Below are 23,117 nucleotides of genomic sequence, written 5' to 3'. Positions count from 1 at the left end.
GTCTCATCTTGCTTTTTTTTTTTTTTTTTTTTTTGGTCTTTTTGTCTTTTCTAGGGCCGCACCCTCGGCATATGGAGGTTCCCAGGTTAGGGCCTAATCAGAGCTGTACTCACTGGCCTACGCCACAGCCACAGCAAAGTGGGATCCGAGTCGTGTCTGCGACCTACACCGCAGCTCACGGCAATACCAGATCTGTAATCCATTGAGCAAGGCCAGGGATCGAACCCACAACCTCATGGTTCCTAGTCGAATTCGTTAACCACTGCGCCACGATGGGAACGCCTCGTCTTCTTAAATGCACAAGTTTTGTCGCATCCTTTGCTGGTAATACCCGCCCCCATCTACATCCTCTCGCCATCACACAGCGGCTGAGCATGTAATAGGTGCTTTAGAAGTTGTCACAAGATTGGTCATCAACCAAATACAGGGACACGTCTCCTGACACCAGGTGGCAGCATTGGTCAAAAGTTCGCTCAGAACTCTTGAGTCCAGAGCGCTCAGTCAAATAAAAATTTAAACTTTTATTTCTGGTACAAATGATAAATACTTTGCATTAAAAATCTGGAATTCAAGTTTTCCTCATACTTCATGCTCACTCTCTGTCCCAGAACCTTACAAAAATATTTGTTTAGAGGGGAAACAGGCACCTTCGCCCTCGGCGAAGTCCAAGTCTGTGGAAAGGCACATGTGGTCTGTCTCAGGGCAGGCGGCCCCCGGCTGGGCCCTGGGCAGCCCCAGAGGCCATGAGTGAGAAGAACGCAGTGAGATCCGGCGTAGGGGCTGTGGCATCGTCCCTGCCAGCCCCCTCTCTGGGGCGATGAGTGGGAAGGTGCAGAATGGGCCCCCTCCTTCCGGAGGATGGGGAAGGGCTTTGTATGGGGGGAGGTGGGTGGAACAGGCATAGACACCTTTCAGGGTCTAAACCTTCCAAGAATTAAATTAAATAGGAGAGTCACAAGCCATCACATTTTGGTTGCTTGAAAGAGAACACTTCACGGGAGCTTAAGGGGGGAAGGGGGCAAGCTTGAAGACGGCCCTTCTCTTTCTGTCCCCAAGCAAGGCACAGGGTGGGAGTGGGGGCTGCCTTCATGAGTTAACCCCTGCTGTGCCACATCCCTTTTCACAGTCACGGGTGAGGTGGCCAGAGGCTCAGGGATTAGGGGAAAGGAAGAACGAGCAATGAGGCCGCGGTCGTGGCTGGCCATCCCCTCCGGCTGGGGGAGGAGCGGTGGGCCCAGAGCAGTGGCCTCAGGGACCACCCCTCTCCCCAGCCCAGCTAGGGGTCCTCATCCCAGAGGCACAACTGCCTCTGGGGCACGGAGAAGCTGAAGCTGTAGCTCTTCTGACAGCTGCGGATGCCACACTTGTAGGGTGCTGGGCGGTCACGGCTGTGGCAGTACTTGAGCATGCAGGGGTACCAGGCCAGGCTCAGGCCATAGTGGCAGAGGCAGGGCTTCCCACGGTCCCCAACCTGTCCACAGCGAGGCAGCGACACCTGCTCTGAGGCCTGGGGCAGAGCTTCAAACACGGAGCTGTCCACACCTGCGGGAGAAGGCAGAGGTCAGAGAGGGCTGTTGGGAGGGGGCTTCTTGCATGGCCCCTCCAGGCATCCCAGCATCCCCTGAGCTAAGGGTTAGCATCCCTGGTTGACAGACGAGAAAACTGGCCCAGAGCAGTTTTAGGTTCCTTAGATCTGGCTGAGGTCACCCAGTAAGTTGGGGAGACAGGACTGGACCCAAGGTCTGTCTGACTTCAAGGCCTTCGATGTCCACGCTACTGCCCTAAACACATCACATAGAGGCGTGGGAAGTAAGAAATCAAGGGAAGCTTCTCAAAGGCGGTGTATCAGAGTTCCCGCTGTGACACACTGGGATTGGTGCTATCTCTGCAGCGCTGGGATGCAGGCTTGATCCTTGGCCTGGCACAGTGGGTTAAAGGATCTGGTGTTGCTGCAACTGCGGCTCAGATCTGATCCTTAGCCCAGAAACTCCACATGCCTCAGAGAGGCCAAAAAAAGAAAAAAAAAAAAAAAAAAAGGAGTTGGTATCTGAAGAGGGCCAGCTGGGGAGGTCAAGGTGGCCAGGGCACAGGGTGCATGGAGTGTGCGAATGAGGCATGCTGGTGGACAGAGCAGTTAAACGGCTTCAGGCTCAGCTTAGTGGCCATGGGAGGGACCAGCCTCTAGAGGACAGTATTTGGCCTGCACTTTGGGGTACAGCCCACTGGGGAGGGGTGTGTGAGGAGGGCATGACCACAGCTCTACTAGGATTTCCAAATCCAGAGCTGCCAGGAGAGGGGCAGGCATTTCTCTTGAGCCCAGCCAGCTGGGCAGAAGGACCAGGGGCCTGGAGTCAGAATGGTGACAGCTCTTTTTCTTGGAACTTTTATTTTTGTTTTTCTTTCTTTCTTTTTTTCTTTTTTTGACTCTTTGTCTTTTTGTCTTTTTCTAAGGCCGCACCCATGGCATACGGAGGTTCCCAGGCTAGGGGTCCAATTGGAGTGTGGCCGCCAGCCTACGCCACAGCCACACGGGATCTGAGCCATGTCTGCGACCTAACCACAGCTCACAGCAAGGCCAGATCCTCAACCCACTGAGCGAGGCTGAGGATCTGAGCCCATGTCCTCATGGATGCTAGTTGTGTTCGTTAACTGCTGAGCCACAACGGGAACTATTTTTGTTTTTCTTTGAAATAGCATTTTTGTTCTTGGAAAGGGAAACTCTGATGCGTTAAAGATGAGATGTACAAAACTTAGCCCTTAGAGTCAATATGTGCATCACCTCAGGGTATACAGCACTGTTCGAGGTGCTGCCAAAACACAGAAGGGAAATGCTTGGTTCCCTGTCCCCTCTCCAGAGAAGACCTGAGGACAGTCCTGGGAAAGGTGACAGGAGATGGGCCAACAGTGAGGTCTGTTAGGCCGGAAAGATGGGGACCATGCAAAGATGGGAGTTGTTCTCAAGGATCTGGCACAGAGGCGCTGGCACCAAAGATGTGTGAAGGGAAGGAGGAGCAGGTTTCTGAGAGGTGGCAGCAGAGGTCGCGGGTGGGAATGGGCATCTGTGGGCCCCATCTGGATCCCGGTTCCTGGGCCCATGTCCTACGACAGAAGGTCCCATCTGTGTTCTCACTAAGGCAGACATGTGCTGAGAGTTGTCTGGGAATCTGCTCCACGGGGCCTGGCAGAGTCACGGTTCTGGGTTTCCGTACCTGAAACTGGTCCCTTTCATCTGGCTGACTCTTCTCACCAAAGAGCCGCACAGGTGCCACTTCCTCTAGGAAGCCTTCCCTGATCCGTCCCAGCTGGGTTTAGAGGTCCCTCCCTCGAACTCCCATATCTCCTCATGGGTCCCCATCGTATTTGAGACGATACAGCAGTGCGCAGTCCCCAGCCGACCTTGCTCCAGCCAGAACTGGACATCCTCCTGGCGAGTGTAGATGGCATCGGCGGCTTCGGCACACACGTTGCGGAGGTGGGGGCTCAGCAGGCCCCCCTGGCTGAAGTTCACAGCGATGTCCATGTGCAGATACTCCAGGCCCCGTACCTCCTCGCCTGCCGCACTGCCCGTGGATTTTTCTGTGTGGAGGAAAGGAGTTATTCCCACGTGGCCTCAGAAGGCTCCCTGCCCATTCTCTCCCTGCTCCCTGAGAGTCACACAAACCCAAGGCTGCTTGCTTTCAGGTCCCTGGGGCCATCTGCAGGGTGACAGTCAAGGAGCACCCAGGCCCCCTCCGACTGTCGGAGAAACATACCCAGGGCACAGTCAAGCCTTTCAGCCAGCCAACTGGGCTGACCTCTGGGGCCTGGGGGACAATTCTGACATGTTGCTGGCCGGGAGCATTGGAGGTGGGCAGGCCAGGCAAGCTGTCCCAGGGTCAATGACCTCTGGGGTCCCGTACCTTCCAACATCCAGGGAACTGGGTCTCTCTGGAAAAAGCAGGCAAAAGGGAGGGGCCTGGGACAGGTCCTGCTGCATAGTTTAGGGACCTTAGATGTGGCTGGGGAGAGGCCTGGGGTCCGGGAAGGAACTTGAGCCCGGGCATCAGGCTGAGGGTTTCAAGTGCTGCCTGAATACTGAACATGTACCAGCCCATTTAATTCTTCTTCTTTTTTTAATCTTTTAGGACTGCACCCACGGCATGTGGAGGTTCCCAGGCTAGGGGTCGAATCAGAGCTACAGCTGCCGGCCTATGCCATAGCCACAGCGAGAGGGGTCCGAGCCCTGTCTGAGACCTATACCAGCGTTCACGGCAATGCCAGATCCTTAACCCACTGAATGAGGCCAGGGATTGAACCTGCATCCTCATGGACGCTAGTCAGATTCACTTCCGCTGAGCTACAATGGTGACTCCTCCATTTAATTCTCACCGTAACCCATCTCTCAGTAAGGAAATAGGGGCTTTGAAGGTGAGGTGACTTGTCCAACATCACCTAAGTGACGAGTGGTGGCGCTGGGCTAGAAGGCTAATCTGACTTGCTCCTCCATTATAAATGGGGAGGGGCTGAGATGAGGGGACTGGAGGAATCGGGGAATTGGGGGTCAGTGCAGACTAGAGGTCAGGTTTAGCCTGGGGCTCAATCGGGGGTTCAGGACTGTCGGGGATAAGAGCATCGGTGAGTCAGGGGCTGGGTGGGAGACGGAGGCTGGGGGTGGCAGTCAAGGACAGGGGTCAGAGTCAGGCTGGCTCTGGAGCTGGGGGTCTGGTTGCAGGGATGGGGGCCCCAGAGCAGGCCTGGGATGGGCACTCACCTGTCGGAGCTTGGCCATGGCCTCACTGGGAATGATCTCATTGTGCTGCAGCCGGGTGACAAAGCAGAGGGCCTGGAACTGACTCTGCCCCTTTTCCAGCTCCCCCAGGATCAACGCTCGGAAGATCTTCACATTCTGATGGGGAAAGAGCAGGAGGATGGGGACCAGGTGGCAGGGGTGAGGCCTCCTCACCAGCCCACCCAGTGCTCAGCTCAGGCCCTAGAGAGGACGCAGGCCTGCCACTGTCCTATAATAGCCTCCCTCCTGCTGGCCTGGGAATTTGAATCTTTCCCACTTAAACCCATGACTTAAAAGGACACACCCCAGATGTTCCAAAGCCTTCTGGAAAATTCACATAGTGAGCCGCTAGAAAGCTTTTCAAAACAAAACCACTGAAAAGTACAGAACTTCACCTTGGGAAAGGAAGCCCCCTTTTGGCACCCGGCTCATTCCCTGCTGGTGCTTCCTCGCAGTGGCATCCCTGTGTGACCCTGATCAGGGTGAATCAGGGCCCCTACAACCACCTGACTATGGCATCATGCGGGAGGCGCCGCATTTTTTTACAAGTACAGAGTTTTTTACAGAGTTTACAGAAGTATATTTTTTTAGATTCCGAGTTTTTCTCGCTGACTTCCCCGTTCAGTAGGTTTGGGGAGAATATGCCCAGGTGCTTCTGGTCAGCCAGGCTTCTGCACCTGCATCTCAGATGGAAGTGGGGGCCAGGCTGGGGTTAAGGGCAGACACAGCTGCATTCTTCTGGCCATAGAGCTGGGATGGCTCCCCCTCCCCCTCCTCTCACTTCCCCTTTCCCCTCGGGGTTACCCACAGGCCAAGGTCTCCTTCGTGTTACTGACTCACTGTGTGAAGGGGGCAGGAGGAAGGAGAGGGGCTGTGTGATGGGGTCTCCTTCTCAGTCTGGCTGCTGGAACCCTGCGCACCTGAGATGCTCCCTGTGCCTTGGCTGACAGCCCCCAGTGAGAAGTCAGCGGGTCTCAGTCAGAAGCAGGCTAAATCTGTCAAGACACCCCTGCCTGGAAGGGCCCCAGGCCACAGGGGTGGTTCCCCTCCAGGAACCCCCGTGGTCTCGCACCGGCTGGGAGAGTCTACAGCCCGGGGTAGCTACGCATCCTTTGGCGCCTGGAGGGTCTACAGCTCGGGGTAGTTATGTATCCTTCAGCGGCCAGTTCGGCGCCCTGCCCTGGCCTCAGCCCTTGAGCACCCCTAACACTGAGCATTCTGTCCATGTGCCAGAGTGAGATGCTCTGAGAACAGGGCCTGCGAGTCCCCCTTGGATGCTGGTACAGGCAGTGAGGTGCTCAGGGTTCCACTCCAAGTCTGCATTGTATTAGCCAACATCCAGACCCATCTCCCAGCTTCCCTAAGACTTGTTTTTTTTATTTTTTGTTCTTCGCTTTCAGCCGTGCCTGTGATATGCAGAAGTTCCCAGGCCAGGGATTGAACCTGCCTCACAGCAGTACCACCACCAGATCCTTAACCCTCTGAGCCACCAGGGAACTCCACCTCTAAGCCTCGTTTGTAAAATGGGGCTGAAGATGCATGTACCAGGTAGGATTATGATGAGGATTAAATGTGTTAGTGTGGAGGGAGGCCCAGCAGGATGTCTGCCCAGAGCGAGGGCTCAGTGTTGCTGGCCATGGCCATTGCTGTAGCTGCAGGTGACCAGAAAAAGTTCCAAGTGATCTGACCCTAGTGAGTCATAACCGCCATCCCACAAATCCCTATGCCCTTTGGGAATCCCTGGACTCCACGAGGACATATCCCTACCTCCTGTCTCTGTAAGTGATCCCTAGAACACGGCGGTGTGTGAGGCTATGGGGAGATTGCCCACCAATACCGAAGTAGAAGAGACGGGCTGAGCTGGTGACCAAGGTTCCATTAGGCTCCTCATGGTCCCAGACTCACAAGGAAGGTGAATCAGAGCTCGGGGAACCTCAGCTTCCTCCCATCAGGAAATCCATTCCCCAGGCCACGAGGCTGGGATCTCCCTGCCCCGCCAGCCTGGACCATCCACCCTTCCACTCCCTGGGGTCAGCTGAGGAGACGGGAGGCTGGTACACTTGGGCATTTCCTGCTCCAGGCTCGATTCCTGCCAGGTGAGACCTGATACCAGACTTCCCGTCCTGGGGCTGAGTCAGGCGGATGTCCCTGGCAGGACCCCCAGGCAGGATCCAGAAGCCACCTCCCGGGTATTTTCAGCCATGACGCTTTAGAAGAATGCCATCTGGAATATTCACAGCTTCTTCTCCAATACAACAGGCTCGTGCCATAGCCAGTGGTCTGAAGGCTGCCCTCACCGCTTGGGCGTCATTCGTGCACCATTAGCAGGAGGAAGCATTTAAACTTTTAGACCAGACCGAGGGGCGAAAGAAATCTGGGGGAGTTTTTCCCCCTGCCTCTCTATTAAATAACAGTATCAATGACCACGAGAAAATGCTACTGAAATGGGAACTGGGATGGGGGTGAAGAGAGGGGATGAGTGTTTTCGGAAGAGATAGATTTCCTCTGTATCTCCTATTTGTGTGGGACAAAGTTATTGAAGATTATAATTGGAAAGGACAAGTCATTGTTACCATGAGTCAAAAAGGATGTACCGTCCCGTTCAAAATCTTCACAACAACAGGAGGTTGGAACTGTGATTGTTACCGAGTTTGGAGCAGATAACTTGCTCAAGGTCATGGGACAAAGAGGAAATGTAGCCGGAATTTTAATCTAGGCGGTCTGACTCCAAACTCCAAGCTCTTGCAACCACGGTGCACAACTGCTTCCTAGATCAATGAGTCTGATGCCGTTGATGCCCAGTTAAAGAAACTGAAGCTCAGGCCCAGAGAGGGAGTGTGGCCACACAGCTGGTGAGCGGCAGAGCCCTCTTCCAGCTGTGCCTGTCGGCGGTGGTCTGTGTGCCCCTGCAGACCTGCCCCGGGAGTGTGGCAGCTCCCATTCCATGCGAATAACAGACAAGAGCCTCTGACACAAACATGAGGGTAAGACGGCGCAGGACCTCCCTTTTAACTCGCCTGCCTGCCCTGCCCAGGGCGTCCATAAGCTCTGAATTCTCCAACCTTCTTAATCCCATGTCTCCAGAAAACCACATTCCATGTGCTGAGCCCTGGGAGGCGGAGGGCAGCCAGAAGCTCGGATCTCTTTGGTTCCATCATCCTGAACAGTGTCCCTCTCACTGTCTACTCCCTACATCTCAGACTCACTACTGAGGTTCTAGGGCCCCCCTTCCCTCCAGCACAGAGGGCAAGGCACGGGAAGAGGTCCCCCTGCTTTGGGGAACATCGGGTCAGATGTTAAGCCCAGGCCAGATGGAAGTCTGGCCCTGTGTTTTCTCCTTGCCCTGGGATGATCCACCCGAACGTGGCCTGATGCCCAAGGTAGATGACACAGCCGGAGAAAAGCCCATGGCAGGCTCCCCAGGTCCAGGGCCCAGGCTCAGGTTCCCAAGATGGGCACTTCCTGTGGCATATGGAGGTTCCCAGGCTAGGGGTCGAATCGGAGCTGCAGCTGCCGGCCTACCCCACAGCCACAGCAATGCCAGATCCAAGCCGCATCTACGACCTACAGCTATGCTGGGTCGTTAACCCACTGAGCGAGGCCAGGGATCGAACCTGCATCCTCATAGATGTCAGGTTCTCAACCTGCTGAGCCACAACAGGACACCTCTTTTGTGTGTGGTTTGAAGGTAAGTTCTCTGAGAACATGGCAGTTAAGAGCAAAGGCGCTGGAGCCCGTGCTGCCCGCGTTCAAATCCTGGCTCTGCTGATAGGAGCCGCATAAGCCTGGAGGATTTCTTTCACCTCTCTGCACTTCCGTGCCCACACGTGTAACATGAGTACAACTAACAAGACCTCAAGGGACTGCTGGGAGGAAAAATGAGTGAAAGGTCTCAGGACTGAGTGTGCTGGACTCTCAAGTTTTTCCATTATTATTGCAAGCCCTGGCCTCCACAGGCAGGTGTAAAGATTTTTCTCCCAGAGAGATGCTCCTGAGACCCAGGGAAGTTGGGTGGCTCCACTGAGGCCTGCATGTCACCAGCCAGTCAGGGGGAGAGCACTGAAGAGCATCACCTGGCATAGGGCCTGCATGACACGAGTGGGCAGGGAGGCAGGAGAATGGGCATGGCCAAGGCCAAGGCCCCTGTCTTCCAGGGCTCATAGAGGAGGCTGAAGTCAGTGTACCCTGATAAGGCCTAGGGTTGAAGTTTATGCTAAAAGCTAGAGGGCAAAGGATGCAGGAGGGAGTGCTTTTGTCTCATGGGGATGGAACTGGGAGGGGTGGAGGGAGGGACGACTTCTTTTTTTTTTTTTTTTTTTTTGTCTTTTCTAGGGCCACAACTGCAGCATATGGAGGTTCTCAGGCTAGGGGTCTAATCGGAGCTGCAACCACTGGCCTATGCCACAGCCACAGCAAAGCGGGATCTGAGCCGTGTCTGTGACCTACACCACAGCTCACAGCAACACCCATCCTTAGCCCACTGAGCGAGGCCAGGGATAGAACCCACAATCCCATGGTTCCTAGTTGGATTCATTAACCACTGAGCCACAATGGGAACTCCAAGGGACGACTTCTTAAAGTGAAGGATGTTTCAGTGGGTTCTGGACACTCAAAGGATGAGGGGCTTTCTAGCAAAGAGAGAGGGATTTACAGAAGATGGAGAGGTGGGAAGGTCTGTTAATGTCCCCACCCCACCCACCTCTCTGCCCGCCCCTCCATGCTACTGTCATACTATCGGCCTAATGTCTTTCCAAGGCTCCTTTTGTCCTCACCATAAAATATACTCCCCAGAGGCTGGCATCCAGTTTTTGCCAACAACTCTGAGCATAGAACCAAAAGAGATGGCAGATCTCAGAATGAGTGAGGCCATGCACCCTTGCATGAGTTGATGCCTCAGCCAGTGATGCCCTGTCTCCTTCTGTCCATCATCTTTCGGGTATCAGTTCAAACGCATCTATTACCTCTGCCCTCACCCGCCCTCCTGCACAGTTGGCCAGGTCCAACCCCTACCCTCCACAGCACAAATCCCACTGTGTCGGCAGTGATCTTTCCACTTGTCTTCTCATCCAGACTCAACTCCTTGAGGCTGGGAGAGTATCTTATTTTCACCTCCAGCAAGAGGGCTTCTTGGGCTTCCTCATAACTGAGCTTCTGAGGGCTGGTAGTCCTACGGCTGCGATTTTGGCTTCTAGAAGGTTTAGGGGATCATTTAGTTCATGCTTCACTGAGGTTCCTGCAGGGGACGTGACCTTCATAGGTCAAACAGTTGCAGAGCCAGGCCCAGGAGCCGAGATCTCCTGACTCAATCCTGTGATCTTTACGCTCTTCCAAGCGTCCCCCGAGCCCCAGTCCAGAGAGTCTATTCTTCTCTGTGTCCAGTCCCTGCCACGCTGCTTGAGAGCCTCTGTGTCTCACAGAGATAAAGCTGCTCTGGATAAAGCAGGGGGCAGCCCGCTGCACTTCCAAGAGCAGGCACCCCGTGTCAGGCCCTTGATGCTGCCTTCCTGGTGAGAGGCGCCAGGGAAAGCTAAATGCTGGGGGTGGGAGGCAACCCTGCAGACGAGGCCACCGCCCATCACAGCGCTGACGATCGTGGTGCTGTCACGCCAGCCAGACTGCGACTTCTAGCCTCAGATACGACTGAAAAAGGGAAATAAACTTCTCCCTTGCTTCAGCCGCTGTGGGGTTTTACGTTGCAGCCAAGTCGAATCAGAGCTGCACAGGCAGGTGTACAGCCGCCTTCACCCATTCACAGGCCACATGGTCATAACTGTTCACCCAAATGTGTTGACGCTTTTTTTTTTTTCTTTCTTTTGTCTTTTTAGGGTCTCACCCACGGCATATGGAGGTTCCCAGGCTAGGGGTCTAATCGGAGCCACAGCCACAGCCACGCAGGATCCGAGCCGTGTCTGCAACCTACACCACAACTCACGGCAATGCCAGATCTTAACCTACTGAGCGAGGCCAGGGATTGAACCCACGTCCTCAGGAATCACAGGTGGGTTCGTTAACCGCTGAGCCATGACGGGAACTCCCAATGTGTTGATTCTTGAACAATCTCCCCCACCCCAACCTGGCAGCCCCCAGCCCCCCACCCCACCCCAGGGCTCACCCTGTGGCTCAGCTGCGTAGTCCCTTCTCCCTCACACCGTGGCTCCTGTGGGCATGGCTCCTCCCTCATGGCCTCCTGAGGAGCCTGCGCCTCACCCGCTTCCTCCCAGTCACATGACACAAATCCCTCCCAGCCGGTCTCAAGCCTACCTTCTCCCCAACTGTCTCTCCCGCTTCCCTGAATTCCCCCAAAGTCTTACCCATGGCGAGTCACCCTCCACCTCCCATCACCCAAGCCTTCACACACCCTGTGACACTGACCTGCCTCCAGGCACCCACGCCCCTAGTAGGCAGCCTCTCCTATGCAATTCTCAGCCCCTGGCCCATCTGCCCTCCCCCTCTGCCCTCCGAGCCCCCCTTTCCAGAAAGCCCACCATGGGCAGGGGCAGTAAAGCTTTCTCAGACACTGCTGCTGGCCCAGCCGTCCACGGCAGCGCAACCAGAAACAGAGGCCTGGACGGCAGAGCCGCCCTTCCCTCAAAGCCCCTCTCCCAGCCCGCCTCTGTGCCACTGCAGCTGTACAGCGGGCTAGAGACCGTCTCTCCAGGGTCCCCATGGAGCACCTGCTCCCCTCTCCTCCTTGCCCTTGGATGGCTGGCACTGTCTCCTGGGCATGTCCTCTGCCATCTCGGTCTCCTTCCTTTCACACTGGAGTGCGTGATTCTGAGGCCCAGGCTGAGCCAACCCAAATATTTATCGCTCTGCTCCTGGCTGGGGCTGCTCTGCGGCTCGAGAAGGGGCCAGCTTCCCTGGGTTGGGGAGCTGAAGGATCGACCTGGAGGGGCAGCCAGGAACCAAGGCCCTTCTAACCCCACGCTGGCTGCCCCAGGGCCAGCTCAGGAGCACCTTGGCCGCTCTGCCCAGTCTCCTCCAGCAGGAACAGCGGTGAATGCAGTGAACCCGAAGCCAGGCCAAGCACATTCCAGGCAGTGCCCAGGGACGGAGGCTGCCCCCACCAGGAGATGCCTGCAGACCCTCAGGGCTAGGCCCAGACAGAGGCTTCTTGTTACGGGGCATTAGTGTAACCACCAGCTGGGGGCAGTGCCCCCCCCCCCGCCGCCCCCCGTGCCCCCAGTGCTCTGTCAGCCAAATCCCAAAGGTCACCACTGTCCTAACTGCCCCAGGAACAATGTGGGGCTTTATGTGGATCAACTGTGCCTCAATGTCCTGCTGACTCAGGGCTCCTGAGATGGGGCTCCCCAGACTTCTCTCTCACCCGCGTTCCCAGCCCCAGTGCCCTCTTGGCTCCCTGCCCTTCATCGGAACCCCCAGTGGCCGCCACTGCACTGCTTGCCAACTGAAAGGATGGGACAGGAGTCTTAATAGTGCTTTGGTCCCTAGAGCAGGAACAATCTGCTTAACAGCGGGAGGAAGGAGGGCGGGGGCCTGGCTGCAACTGCGATTTCACTTCTCACACGCCTCTGCCAGCCTCCACTTCTTCGCTAAGGCCTCTCACTTCTCACAACACGCCTGCAAGCATCGCACTGCTGTCCCTGTTGTGTTTGTGTCTCGTTTGAGCCTGGGGTGCAGAGAGGTTAAGTGATTTGTCAAGTCACAGAGCTGGGAAAGGGCACGGGATTGTACAGTTAGTACTTAGTGGTATCTCTGAGGTCTTTTAAAAATGGTCCCCTCACCCCCACCCCTCATCTCTCCAGAGGCCAGGGTGGGAGGGGAAAAGGGAGCGCCTCAGGCACAAAGCTGGGAAAATTCACTGGGTGGGGGGTGAGCTTGGAGGGGGCAGGGCCCAGACCAAGTTTGTAGAGGAAGGATTACCTGTAGACTTGTTTCTCTGCACCGAGGCTTTTTTCCCTGCCCTATTCGGGTTTCTTCAGCGTTCTGGAAAGAGCCCCGTTTATATGCCACAGAAGCAGAGGCAGTCAGAATATAGTGGAAAGATCAGTGGGTCCCAATAGCTATTGATCTTGTCCAAGTCACTTCTTAGCCCTGAGCCTCAGTTTGCGCATCTGCAAAATGGAAGCAAGATCTGCCATTTGACATAATTTACCGTGAGGATCAAGTGCGGCCGGGCGTGTGAAAACTGCCACAGTGTGACTGCAGTGACTACTGGATGCGCGAGGCCCAGGTATATGTGATTCTTATCTCAAGCCTGGTCTGTTTTTCTACCACCACCTCCACCTCTCTGTCCCTTGCCTTGTAGGAAGAACCTCACTCTGCCTCTCCCCTTCTTCCCAACTGGCCACTCACTTGTCCAGGTGACAGCTTTCACTGGCCCACCTGAGATCTTTTTCTAGGACTCCATCTGGACATAGGCAGGCAGGCATGGAGAGGCTGGCCAGGCCCCGGGGGCAGGGCTGCTGATTCCCAAGAGTCCGCTATTAGGTCCGAGGGACCACGGACCTGAGCTGGGTCATTCCTTCTGCTGACCCCTCATCAACTCCCATGAGGAGATGCCCTGGACCCCAAAAAGGTCTGGGCCTCTCCTGAAGGCACCTCTACTGCCCTCTGTTTCCCCAGAAGACATCCTCTTCATCACATGCCTCTCCCTCAAATCAGACAGGGCAGGGGGAGACTGCACCCTAAAAGCTCATCCTGTCTCACATCTGCATGATGTGATATCCTGTTAGAATAAACAGCCCCAGGCAGCAACAAGGCCACTGGCACATTCCACATCCTTGGTGACTGCCTCTCACAGCCTGCAACTGCTCCCCCCACTAAGACTAGGAGCCCCCAGGCAGAGATGCTGGTGTCCTCTGGACTGCTCCTTCCTCTGGCTCCCACTCACCCATGGGTGCCCCGGGCAGGGTGCATGTCCCTCGGAGTGACCTCAAGCTAACCCACCTTGTCATCTGTCTCCCTTTATCCTGGCTCCAGCCTGAGGCCCTTCACACCCCCCTCTCTCCACATGTTTGGGGTCTGTGGCTCCTTTCTCTGTGCTCCCGTTGCAGTCGCGACCACCCCCCCTCAACCCCAATCAAGCTGCATGTGACTTTCCCTTTCTCTTATCTTTCGGCCACACCCTCCCCATCCGGTCAGCACCAAACCACCAGCTGTATGACTCATCCCCGCCACAGGTTTGGGACACTCGCCCTGGCGGAGAGAAGGGAAAGAGAATGTGGACAGGGACAGCAGCTTGGGGGCGGGGGATCAAGAGGGCTGTCGGACCAAAAGCCAGGGATGGTGCCATGCCCACTATGAGATATGCCCAGTGAATATGTACTCTGGGTATGATTACCTATATGGGATCTGGATTATAAAGAAAAGTATGGCCGGTAAGAAGAGCATAAGGAATCAGAGTTCTTGTGCTGAGGGCAGGCAGAATCAGGCCTCGAGTCTATTCGCTGCTTAAAAGGCATCAGCATTATTGTGGGTAGAATGACGGATTTCAACTAAGTGACTGAGTTTGGCCTCTATCCTCATTTAACAGTCTAAAGGGGTCCCTCTGCCAAGACCCTCCTTCTCTGAAACAGCTATGCCTTCCCACTTTGCTGCCCAGGAATCACCAGGGGCTCTTTTTTTTTTTTTTTTTTTTTCTTTTTTTAAATTTATTTATTTACTTTAGGGCTACACCTGCAGCATATGGAGGTTCCCAGGCTAGGGTTGAATCGGAGCTACAGCTGCCGGCCTACACCACAGCCACAGAAACGTGGGATCCAAGCCGCATCTGCAACTTTTACACCACAGCTCATGGCAATGTCCAGGGGTCGAACCTGCAGCCCCATGGATCCCAGTCAGGTGCATTAACGACTGAGCCATGAAGGGACCTCCCAGGGGCTCTTTAAAAATACTGCTGTCTGGAGTTCCCTTGTGGTGCAGTAGGTTAAGGATCCAGCATTGGCACCGCAGCAGCCCGGGTCGCTGCTATGGCGCAGGTTTGATCCCTGGTCTAACTTCCACATGCCACAGATGTGGCCAAAAAACCAAACCAAAACAACACTGCTGCCTGGTTCTCATCCTTACACATTCTGACTTAGCTGGTACGGAGTGCAGCCTAGGCACTGGGGTTTTCTAAAGCTTCCCAAATGTGCAGCAAAGTCTGGGAGCCACGGAGCTAGGGCACCGACTCGATCTGCCTGAGAGTCAGCAGCCTTTGGGCAGGGCTTACAGTAATACATGATGATGTGATGGCTCCAAGCTGCTTGTGGAGTAGGTAATCCTTGCCTGGGCTCCAGGCTCTGTGTCCTACAGCAGGCTGGTTACTCTTACTGCTTCACTGGCTTCATGTCCAGCGTGGCGGTGTGGGGAGGGCCAGGCCATCTTAGAGCCCCATTTCCGGGCAGGCAGAGGCAAGGGCAGGAGGGGTGGGGAGAGGGGCTGGGGCTGAGATCAGCTAGACAGAGGGCTGTGTTGCATCCAGCAGACTGGCAGGACAGGCATGGCTGCCCGCTATTGAGGGGCTGGCCAGCAATTCTGGAACGTGATAGTTAATTTTACGGGTCAGTTTCACTGGCTAAGGGATGTCCACATAGCTGATAAAACATCATTTCTGGGTGTGTCTGTGAGGGTGTCTCGAGAAGACATCAGCACTGGTAGCTGTAGGCCAAGTAGATTCCCACCAAAGTAGGTGGGCATCAGCCAATTTGTTGTTTGCGGTGAACAGAACAAAAAAGGTGGAGGAAGGGCAAACGTGCTCTCTGCCTGAGCCAGGACATCCGTCTACTGCCCTCGGACATCAACGCTCCTGCTTCCCAGGCCTTGGGACTCAGGCTGGGACTACGCTGGCTTTCCTGGGCCTCTAGCTTGCAGATGGCAGATTGTGAGACGTCTCAGTCTCCAGAATCGTGTGAGCGTCATCATAAAATCTATACGTCTAGCCTATTATCTCTGTTCTGCGGGAGAACCCCGAATAACATATGGAGCTTCAAAGAGAAGATTAAGATGAGGGAAGAAGGCTCTTCCAGGCTCAGTGATGACTTTCTCTGTGACTTTGGGTCTGCCATTCAACCTCTCGGAGCCCGAGCCTAGTTAGTAGGGAGGGTCCAGGCTGAAATAGGACATGAACCACAGTTATGAAAGTTAATGGCTTTCTGGAGCACTTAGTACAGCGGCCGACACACAGTGGGTATTTCACACGCGTTACCCCGTTTTGGTCTCACACTGCCCATGGGGTTGGCACCATTATTACCCCCATTTTACAGAGGAAGAAATGAAGGCTTGGAGAGATCCAGTAGCTTGCGCAGGGTTAAACCAGGTCTGTCTAATTTCAGTCTGGACTGCCTCCCAAAGGTGGTAAAACAGCCAATGTTGCTAATTCCAAGTGGACGAGGGGCTGTTCCCAAATCCCCCCAATGGATGTGGTACACGAAACAAAAGAAACACTAAGTCCAGGACTTTTTCCTACAGGAAAAGTCATTACTTCTAGATAGAAGCTTCTCATGGAAATCTGCCAAAGGCAGAGAACTTGAGGACTGGGCAGGCAACGAGAGAGGTGACCCACCCCAGAAGGATTCCTTATAAAAGCTGCTTTGGCCAAAGTAGACAGTGGATCCGGGCGGGGATAAAGGCTATTCTGCCTTACCCCTAGCCTTCCCCAACTCCACCCCGCTCCACGATAGCTGAGAAAACCCGAGTTGGAGGGGACCTTGGAAAGCTGGTTCCCTTTCTGTGCCTCTCACTCCCAATTCCCTCCCTTGCTGGTGAAATTGGAGATGCCAGGGGCGGGTGTGAAATGCCACCTTCTGGGTCAGAGGCTAACCTGAAAAGCAGACTTTGGAACCCGGTGGAAGTTTGAACTGCTTGCAGGGGATTAAAAGGAGGCTCTTACAATCAGCTGTGAATAGATTCTTTAACTGGGCAGTCAGCCCCCCACTCTACTCTCGGCCGGGATCCCAGGTCTCCACCCCTCTGCTACTCAGGCTCTCCCCTCCCCTTGCCCTCAGGGTAGAGCAATTAAATCCTTCATGCTGCAGCTAGAGGCTATAAAAGCCGAGCCCCACTGGTTGACTCTTGGCCACAGCCTTGGCTGCTGGAGAGGTAACAGGGATGGGCCAGTCTCTCTAGGGTTCCAGCACAGCCACAGAAAAATGGGCAGTGGGCAGCAAGGTGCAAGACTCAGGCTGGCCTGAGGCTCACTCTCAAGGACAAGGGGCTTCCATGGAAGGTTAGAGGGGAGGGTTAGATCCCTGCCTGAGGAGGGGAGGGGAGGGGCAGATGTCCAGCCAGTATTTGGGTGTCTGGGTTTTCCAGGAAAAGAACAGACTTGACAAAACTCTGGAGTTTAGCGGGGAGGCCAGAGGTGCTCTGGCCCTGTCAGCTTCCCTCTCTCCACACACAAACTCACCTGTCCCTACCTGAACCTGAGAACCTAGCTTGGGCCTGCTGAGGAAGGATGGACCGAAAAGGCCTCCCAATTGTGACACTCAACTGCCCTCCCTCCACCCGAAGCTACCTGCACCCCTTGTCAGCGACAGCTCAACAGTTCTGGGACAGATCATCCATCAAGTCCCATCTCCACTGTCCACACAGTCCACAGATCACTGCCCCCAATGCTATCTATGGCAATTTTGCTGGGTCCCTAGCTGACTCCCCAAACTCTACCCCCCACTCCACTTAAGCTTCCAGACTCTAATCGGAAGGAGAGAGGCAACAGCCCTAGGTGTCCCGCTATCTGATTGGCCTCACCTCTCCAACTCCCCCAAGACACAACCTCAGGAGGCCTCCTTTTATAGGATAGGGACTTGGGGAGGGGGACTTCAAGTGATCCGGAGCCTCACTCCTTTTGAACACCTACGCCTCACCCACACTCATTTCCTCGAGGATTCCTGCTGCTGGGTCACCGTTAGTCACTCACTGCCCTTCCAGGCCCATTTCCCATAAACCCCCCTGCACCTCCACTCTCTATCCCGCCCCAATCTTGGGGGCCAAGCCCACCCCTGGTTCTCTCCACAACATAGACATCCACACCCACACCGGGGAGAAGCTGGTCTCTACCCCTCTTTCTGCAATCCGGCCCAAAACGTGGGGGATGGCTAGTCCTCTGTCATGCAGAGGGAGCAGTGGCCCCTCTCCCAGAGCATGGGGACCTCATCTGGGGCCTCTCCCCAGGTCCTCTGCTGAAAGTTTCCCAGACTTCCAGGCCAAAGAGGAGAGGTAGCTTCTTCTCAGCCTGGGAGGGACAAGGGACAAGCAGCTCTGCCTAGAACCCTCCCCTTCCCCAGCCCAAGGATAAGTGGTTCCTAGACTTCAAGATGTTAGGGCTGCGGGGCATGAGCTGCCTCCTTGTTATGTACAGAGGTGAGAAAAACTGCTCAGAGAAGGAAAGAGACTTGCCCTAGATCACATAGCAAGAACCCTGGACCTCAGCCGCCTGTCCCAGGATTTTTCCCTGTTAAGAGCACGAGGAAATTACTCCAAAAAAGGGAACTGGGGTTATCAACATTGATTCTTTTGTAGGAAGGTCAGCACCTGGAGGGCTCTGGGAGGGCTGGAAGAGGAAGTGGGGAGCTGGTGTGGGAGCCTGGGCACCCAGGGCAAAGAGGTGAAAGGCTGGAGAGCTGAGACGGAGGGGCAGCTGAGGGGTTCAGAGAGAATGAAGGGCTGGGTCTGGACGCAGGGGAGCGAGTCAAAGAGATGTAGGGAAGAGCCCGGCGTGACCTTGGCAAAGTCGCGTCCCTCTCCTGGCCCAGTCTTCCGTCTGCAGGCCTCGGTGCGACCTGGCCCCCAGGGCGGTCAGACTTTCAGGTGCCCCCAGGGCGAGCGAGGGTGCCTCACCTTCTTGAAGTCGGCGGTGAAGGAAACAAGAGTGCCGTCGGGCTTGCGCAGCTCCAGGCTGATGCTGTCGGCGTCGCTGTCCGCCTGCAGGCTCTCCTCGGTCACCTGGCCGTCGGGCAGCCGCACGCGGACCCGCAGCTCCGCAGGCACGCTCGCCCCGGTCCCCGCGCCCACGCCGCGCGGCGCCCCCAGCAGCACCACGAGCAGCGGCAACAGCAGCAGCAGCAGCGCAGGGGGTACCGGGGGGACCCCGCGGCGGCCGGGAGGGCGCATCCCCGGGGACCGCCGCCGCCCTCGCGGTCCCGGCGCGCCGCGCGCAGTACCCGGAGCGGCGGGACCAAACTTCGCCCGAACTTGGAGGCTAGTTTGGGGCGCGCGGGCGCGGCTCCCCGGGGGGCTCAGCCGCTGGGCTCCCGCGACGTGGCGCCGACGCACGTGGGCTACGCTCCGCCGCGCGCCCCCCGGCGGCTCCGAGCCGGACACCGCGCTCCTGAAACCAGTCCGCCCCCTCCACGGCCCCGCGCTGCGGCTCCCGGGGCCCCCGACTCCTGCGCTCTGAGACTCTGTTTTGCACTTTTCATTCAATCCCACCCCCCGTCACTTCCTTCAGAAAACAGAAACCACCAGGACCTGCCTTAAAGAGACCGCGCACCTCTCGGCCCTTAAAGGGCCCGCGGCGACTCCCTGTGCCTGCGGCCAGGGGCGGGGCGGAGCGGGCCGAGGGGACGGGCGCGCGGCCGCTTTGTGGGAACCGGGGTTTCTCAATCGCCCTCCCTCCCCCGCCTTGCCCCTGCAGCGACCAGGCCCGCTCAGGAGTAGACTCTTCTGGCAAATCCCTTCCTCCAAGCAGGGGCGGGACGGGTGACTCTTCCCCGCCCCCTTTTTTTGGCTGCTTCTTGTGCCACGTGGATGAAAGAATCGGGCTTGGTGTTTCAGGGGTTTTGTTTGGTCTTTTAGTTTCTCTGACACAGCGAATTTCTACAAACCTTCTGCAAAAATCAAACCTCACCTCGCACTCAGCCTTTTGACTGCCTTAGGTCGGGAGAGAGGGGCTGGGGTTCTGCCCGGGGCTGGGGATGGATGTGTTGACATCCATCAGGTGTGAAAACTTGATCGGTCAGGCCATGTCTCTGGACATGGCCCTCAAAGCGCCCGTGCTCTGTGAGCCCCTGGGAAGCTTTTCTTTTCTGTCCAGTCTCCAGGCGTCCTCCTTCCCCTGTTCAAGACCCTTCCTCAGTCCTGCCCACCTCCTCAGACTCCCATTCTCCCTCCCAGTAACAGGCTGAGGAAATTTCAGGGAAATGTTAGATTCCAACCCATTCTGGAGACTGTCCAGAGACTCAGGATGTGCTTGACCATCAAAGACGCTCCCACAAGCGCCATGAAAATATGACTGCCTGGCCACGCACCCAACAGTGAACTGGGTGAAGGCAGGAGGAATCGGGATTCCTACTTTCTCAGATTAGTTGTGTCCTTTGGGCAAACTAAAAAAAAAAAAAAAAAAAAAAAAAATTCCTTTAGGCCTAAGTGTCCCCCTGGGTATAGTGGGAGTTGCGGAGACCTACAAAATTCTTCTGAAGAGAAAGCCCCAGGGGATGCTCGGAACCTGTTGTTCTCTGATGTAGGTCTGTTTCACTGTAGGTCTGTTTCACTTCCGTTTATTCTGGGTCCCCCTATTCTTTCTGAGATCTGGATCACAGCTGGTGAATACCTTCCTAGGTACTGCAGTCTCCTTCTCATCTAGGTTTTCCCCAGCCCAGGGTTCTTTTTAGGACCAAAGATGACAACAGGTCTCCAGGCACCCAGGTACTGTGAGGGTACCGACAGCAGAGCCAGATGCCCTTGAACTGCAGCGTAGGGCCCAGAACCCACCTCCTTACTACTAACCCAGGGCTCTTCTTACTACACTTTGCTGCCTAAATTTAAAACTGAAAGGGATTCAAGAGATTATCTCATTCAGTGTTTTCCAAGTTTGCCTTATCAAAAAAATCACCTGGGTACTTGTTAAAAACACAGATACCTGGATTCCTAAATCTAGTCAATCAGACTCCCTAGGAAAAAGAGCTGAAAATTGGCATTTTAAACAAATGACTGGTGTGGCTTGATATCAGGAGTGGATAGCTGGTGCTTGACAGAGGGTTAAGCTTAGTTGATCTAAAACAAACAGCATCTTTCCTAGGAAAACATCCTCTAAGGACCTCTAAGGAGTTTATCTTCCCATTAGGGAGATGAGGCAGGCTGTCAGAGAACACTGGATTAGCACAAAGACTGCTCCCTAGGGCCTCCCACCCTGAGCTGGCAGGGCCGAAGAAGAGAGATGCCCAGTGTCTCACCAAGGGCCTCACAGGACACTCAGCTCGATCCAGCCTTAAAGCTAGGTCTTCCCACGTGAGTCATTAGGGCCTCACCCACATTTCCTCACTTCCTCTCTTTCAGGTCCTGACCCCCCCCCCCCGCCCCGATCCATCATCAGCCCTGCCCTCAGCTGTATTCCCAGGCCCCTTCTTCTTCACCGCCATGAGATCCCAGAAGAAGTAAGCCAGCAAAGAAGCCCTGTGTGTCCAGTTTCTCTTTGAGATGTCTAAGGCTCTTTGTCTCTCTTCAGTTCTGGGTTTGGAAACAAGGGTAGAAGACCTCGTCTCTTTCTGCCACCTTTTCCCCATAAGGAACGTCCTTCTTGTGTCAACCACAGATCAAATTAGACACATTATTAAAAAAAAAAAAAGTCTAGATGTTCTTACTTTCCTTCCCCACATTCTATGATTTTGAAGTCCTTTTTTAACATCTTCATGTTTGTCCTTTTGCTGTTCCTCAACCACAGATCAAATCAGATTCTTCTTCTTCTTCTTTTTTTTTTTTTTTTTTTTTTTTTTTTTGTCTTTTTGCCTTTTTCTAGGGCTGCTCCCATGGCATATGGAGGTTCCCAGGCTAGGGGTCGAATCGGAGCTAGAGCCGCTGGCCTACGCCAGAGCCACAGCAACTTGGGATCCCAGCTGCGTCTGCAACCTACACCACAGCTCACTGCAACGCTGGATCCTTAACCCACCGAGCAAGGGCAGGGATCGAACCCGAAACCTCATGGTTCCTGGTCAGATTCGTTAACCACTGCACCACGACAGGAACTCCTAGATTCTTCTTTTAATATGGAGAATTTGAAGTCTTCCTCCACTGTGGTTGAGAGCTCCACCTCCGTCCTATGCCTTCCTTCTGATTTCACCTGATGAACTCTTCAAGATCCAGGACGAAACTGTTCTTTTCCTCCTCTGAACTCCAACAATAACAATGATCACAGCAGCTACCATTCATTATATTCTTACCATGTCCAAGTTCTGTGCCAAACACTTTACATGTATCATCTTATTTAATTTTCATGGCAACCCTCCAAAGCAGGTTCTATTCTTAGCCTCTTTTTACTGACTAGGAAACCAAGGCTTCCAGAGGTTAAGGAACATACCCAGGGTCACACAAGCAGGGGAGCCAGCTGAGACTCAAACATGAGGCCGCCAGACCACAAAGCCCTTGCTTTTAACCACAGTAGCATCTGCCTGCCTCTATGGCCCTTGCTTTCTTCCAGTCCCATTTGGGCGCACACTCTGTATTATCTTCTGTAATCTAACGGTTCTGTGTGTGGCAATCTTGTACCCCAGTGAGGCTGTCAGTTAGTTCCAACAGACCAGCCCCGTGCTGAGAACAGAGTGCTTCCCTTCAATCAGCCGGGCATAGAAGCAGCCATTCATCTTACGCGTAAAGGCCCTCAGAGGAAGAGCTCTAACAAGCCCAATTACTCCGACTGCAACCAAACAGCCCTCATTGTCAGAGCGTCCTTTCTGTCTGATCTCAAGCCCTCTGCCACGCCACAAACCAATTTCCTTCCTTTTTGATCTCTAGCCCTAGGAAAGCCGTTGTGAGTAGTGGTTCAAAGCAGGATCTCCATCCTGGAGCTTGGCCGCTCACAAGCTGTGTGACTCAGTGAGTCTGTTTTTTCATCTGTAAAATGGGCACGTAAATGCTTACCTCAATGGGTCATTTCGAAAATTAAATGAAATAACTTGTGCAAAACACTTCTCAATGTGTTTGGCATTTAGTAGAGGCCCAAGAAATGGTGACTATTTTTATTTAAAACTGTTAATTTTCTCCTCTTATATCAAATATTAAGTCTTGTTTGACCTACATATCCTCTCCCTCCTTCCCCTGCCCCCCCCCCCGCGCGTGCGCGCGCGCACACACACACACACACACACACTTCATTCTGGGACACTTTTTCTTTTCTTTTTTTCCTTTTTTTTTAGGGCCGCACCCGTGGCATATGGAGGTTCCCAGACTAGGGTTTGAATCAGAGCCAGAGCTGCCAGCCACAGCCACAGCCACAGCCACAGCAACTCCAGATCCGAGCCATGTCTTCGACCTACACCACAGTTCACAGCAACGCCAATCCTTAACCCACTGAGCGAGGCCAGGGATCAAACCCACATCCTCATGGATCCTGCTGGGGTTTGTTAACTGCTGAGCCACGAAGGGAACTCCTGAGACACTTTTTCTCTTTATACCTCTGAGTCCTCTGAAGCTGAGA

At 54.7% G+C, this 23,117-nt stretch overlaps 1 protein-coding gene across 1 annotated transcript; it reads right to left on the bottom strand.

Annotated features, from left to right (window-relative positions):
* Positions 498-19,350, bottom strand: OAF (out at first homolog). Its single transcript, XM_003129954.5, is given in 5 exon segments — positions 498-1,542; positions 3,397-3,552; positions 3,555-3,576; positions 4,751-4,885; positions 18,548-19,350. Coding segments are annotated over 5 exon segments (852 nt in total). The 5' UTR covers positions 18,821-19,350; the 3' UTR covers positions 498-1,276.

The sequence above is a fragment of the Sus scrofa genome, chromosome 9 (genome assembly GCF_000003025.6).
Source record: "Sus scrofa isolate TJ Tabasco breed Duroc chromosome 9, Sscrofa11.1, whole genome shotgun sequence".
In the NCBI taxonomy this organism is placed as follows: Eukaryota; Metazoa; Chordata; class Mammalia; order Artiodactyla; family Suidae; genus Sus; species Sus scrofa.
This window is presented reverse-complemented; position numbering and strand designations above follow the sequence as displayed.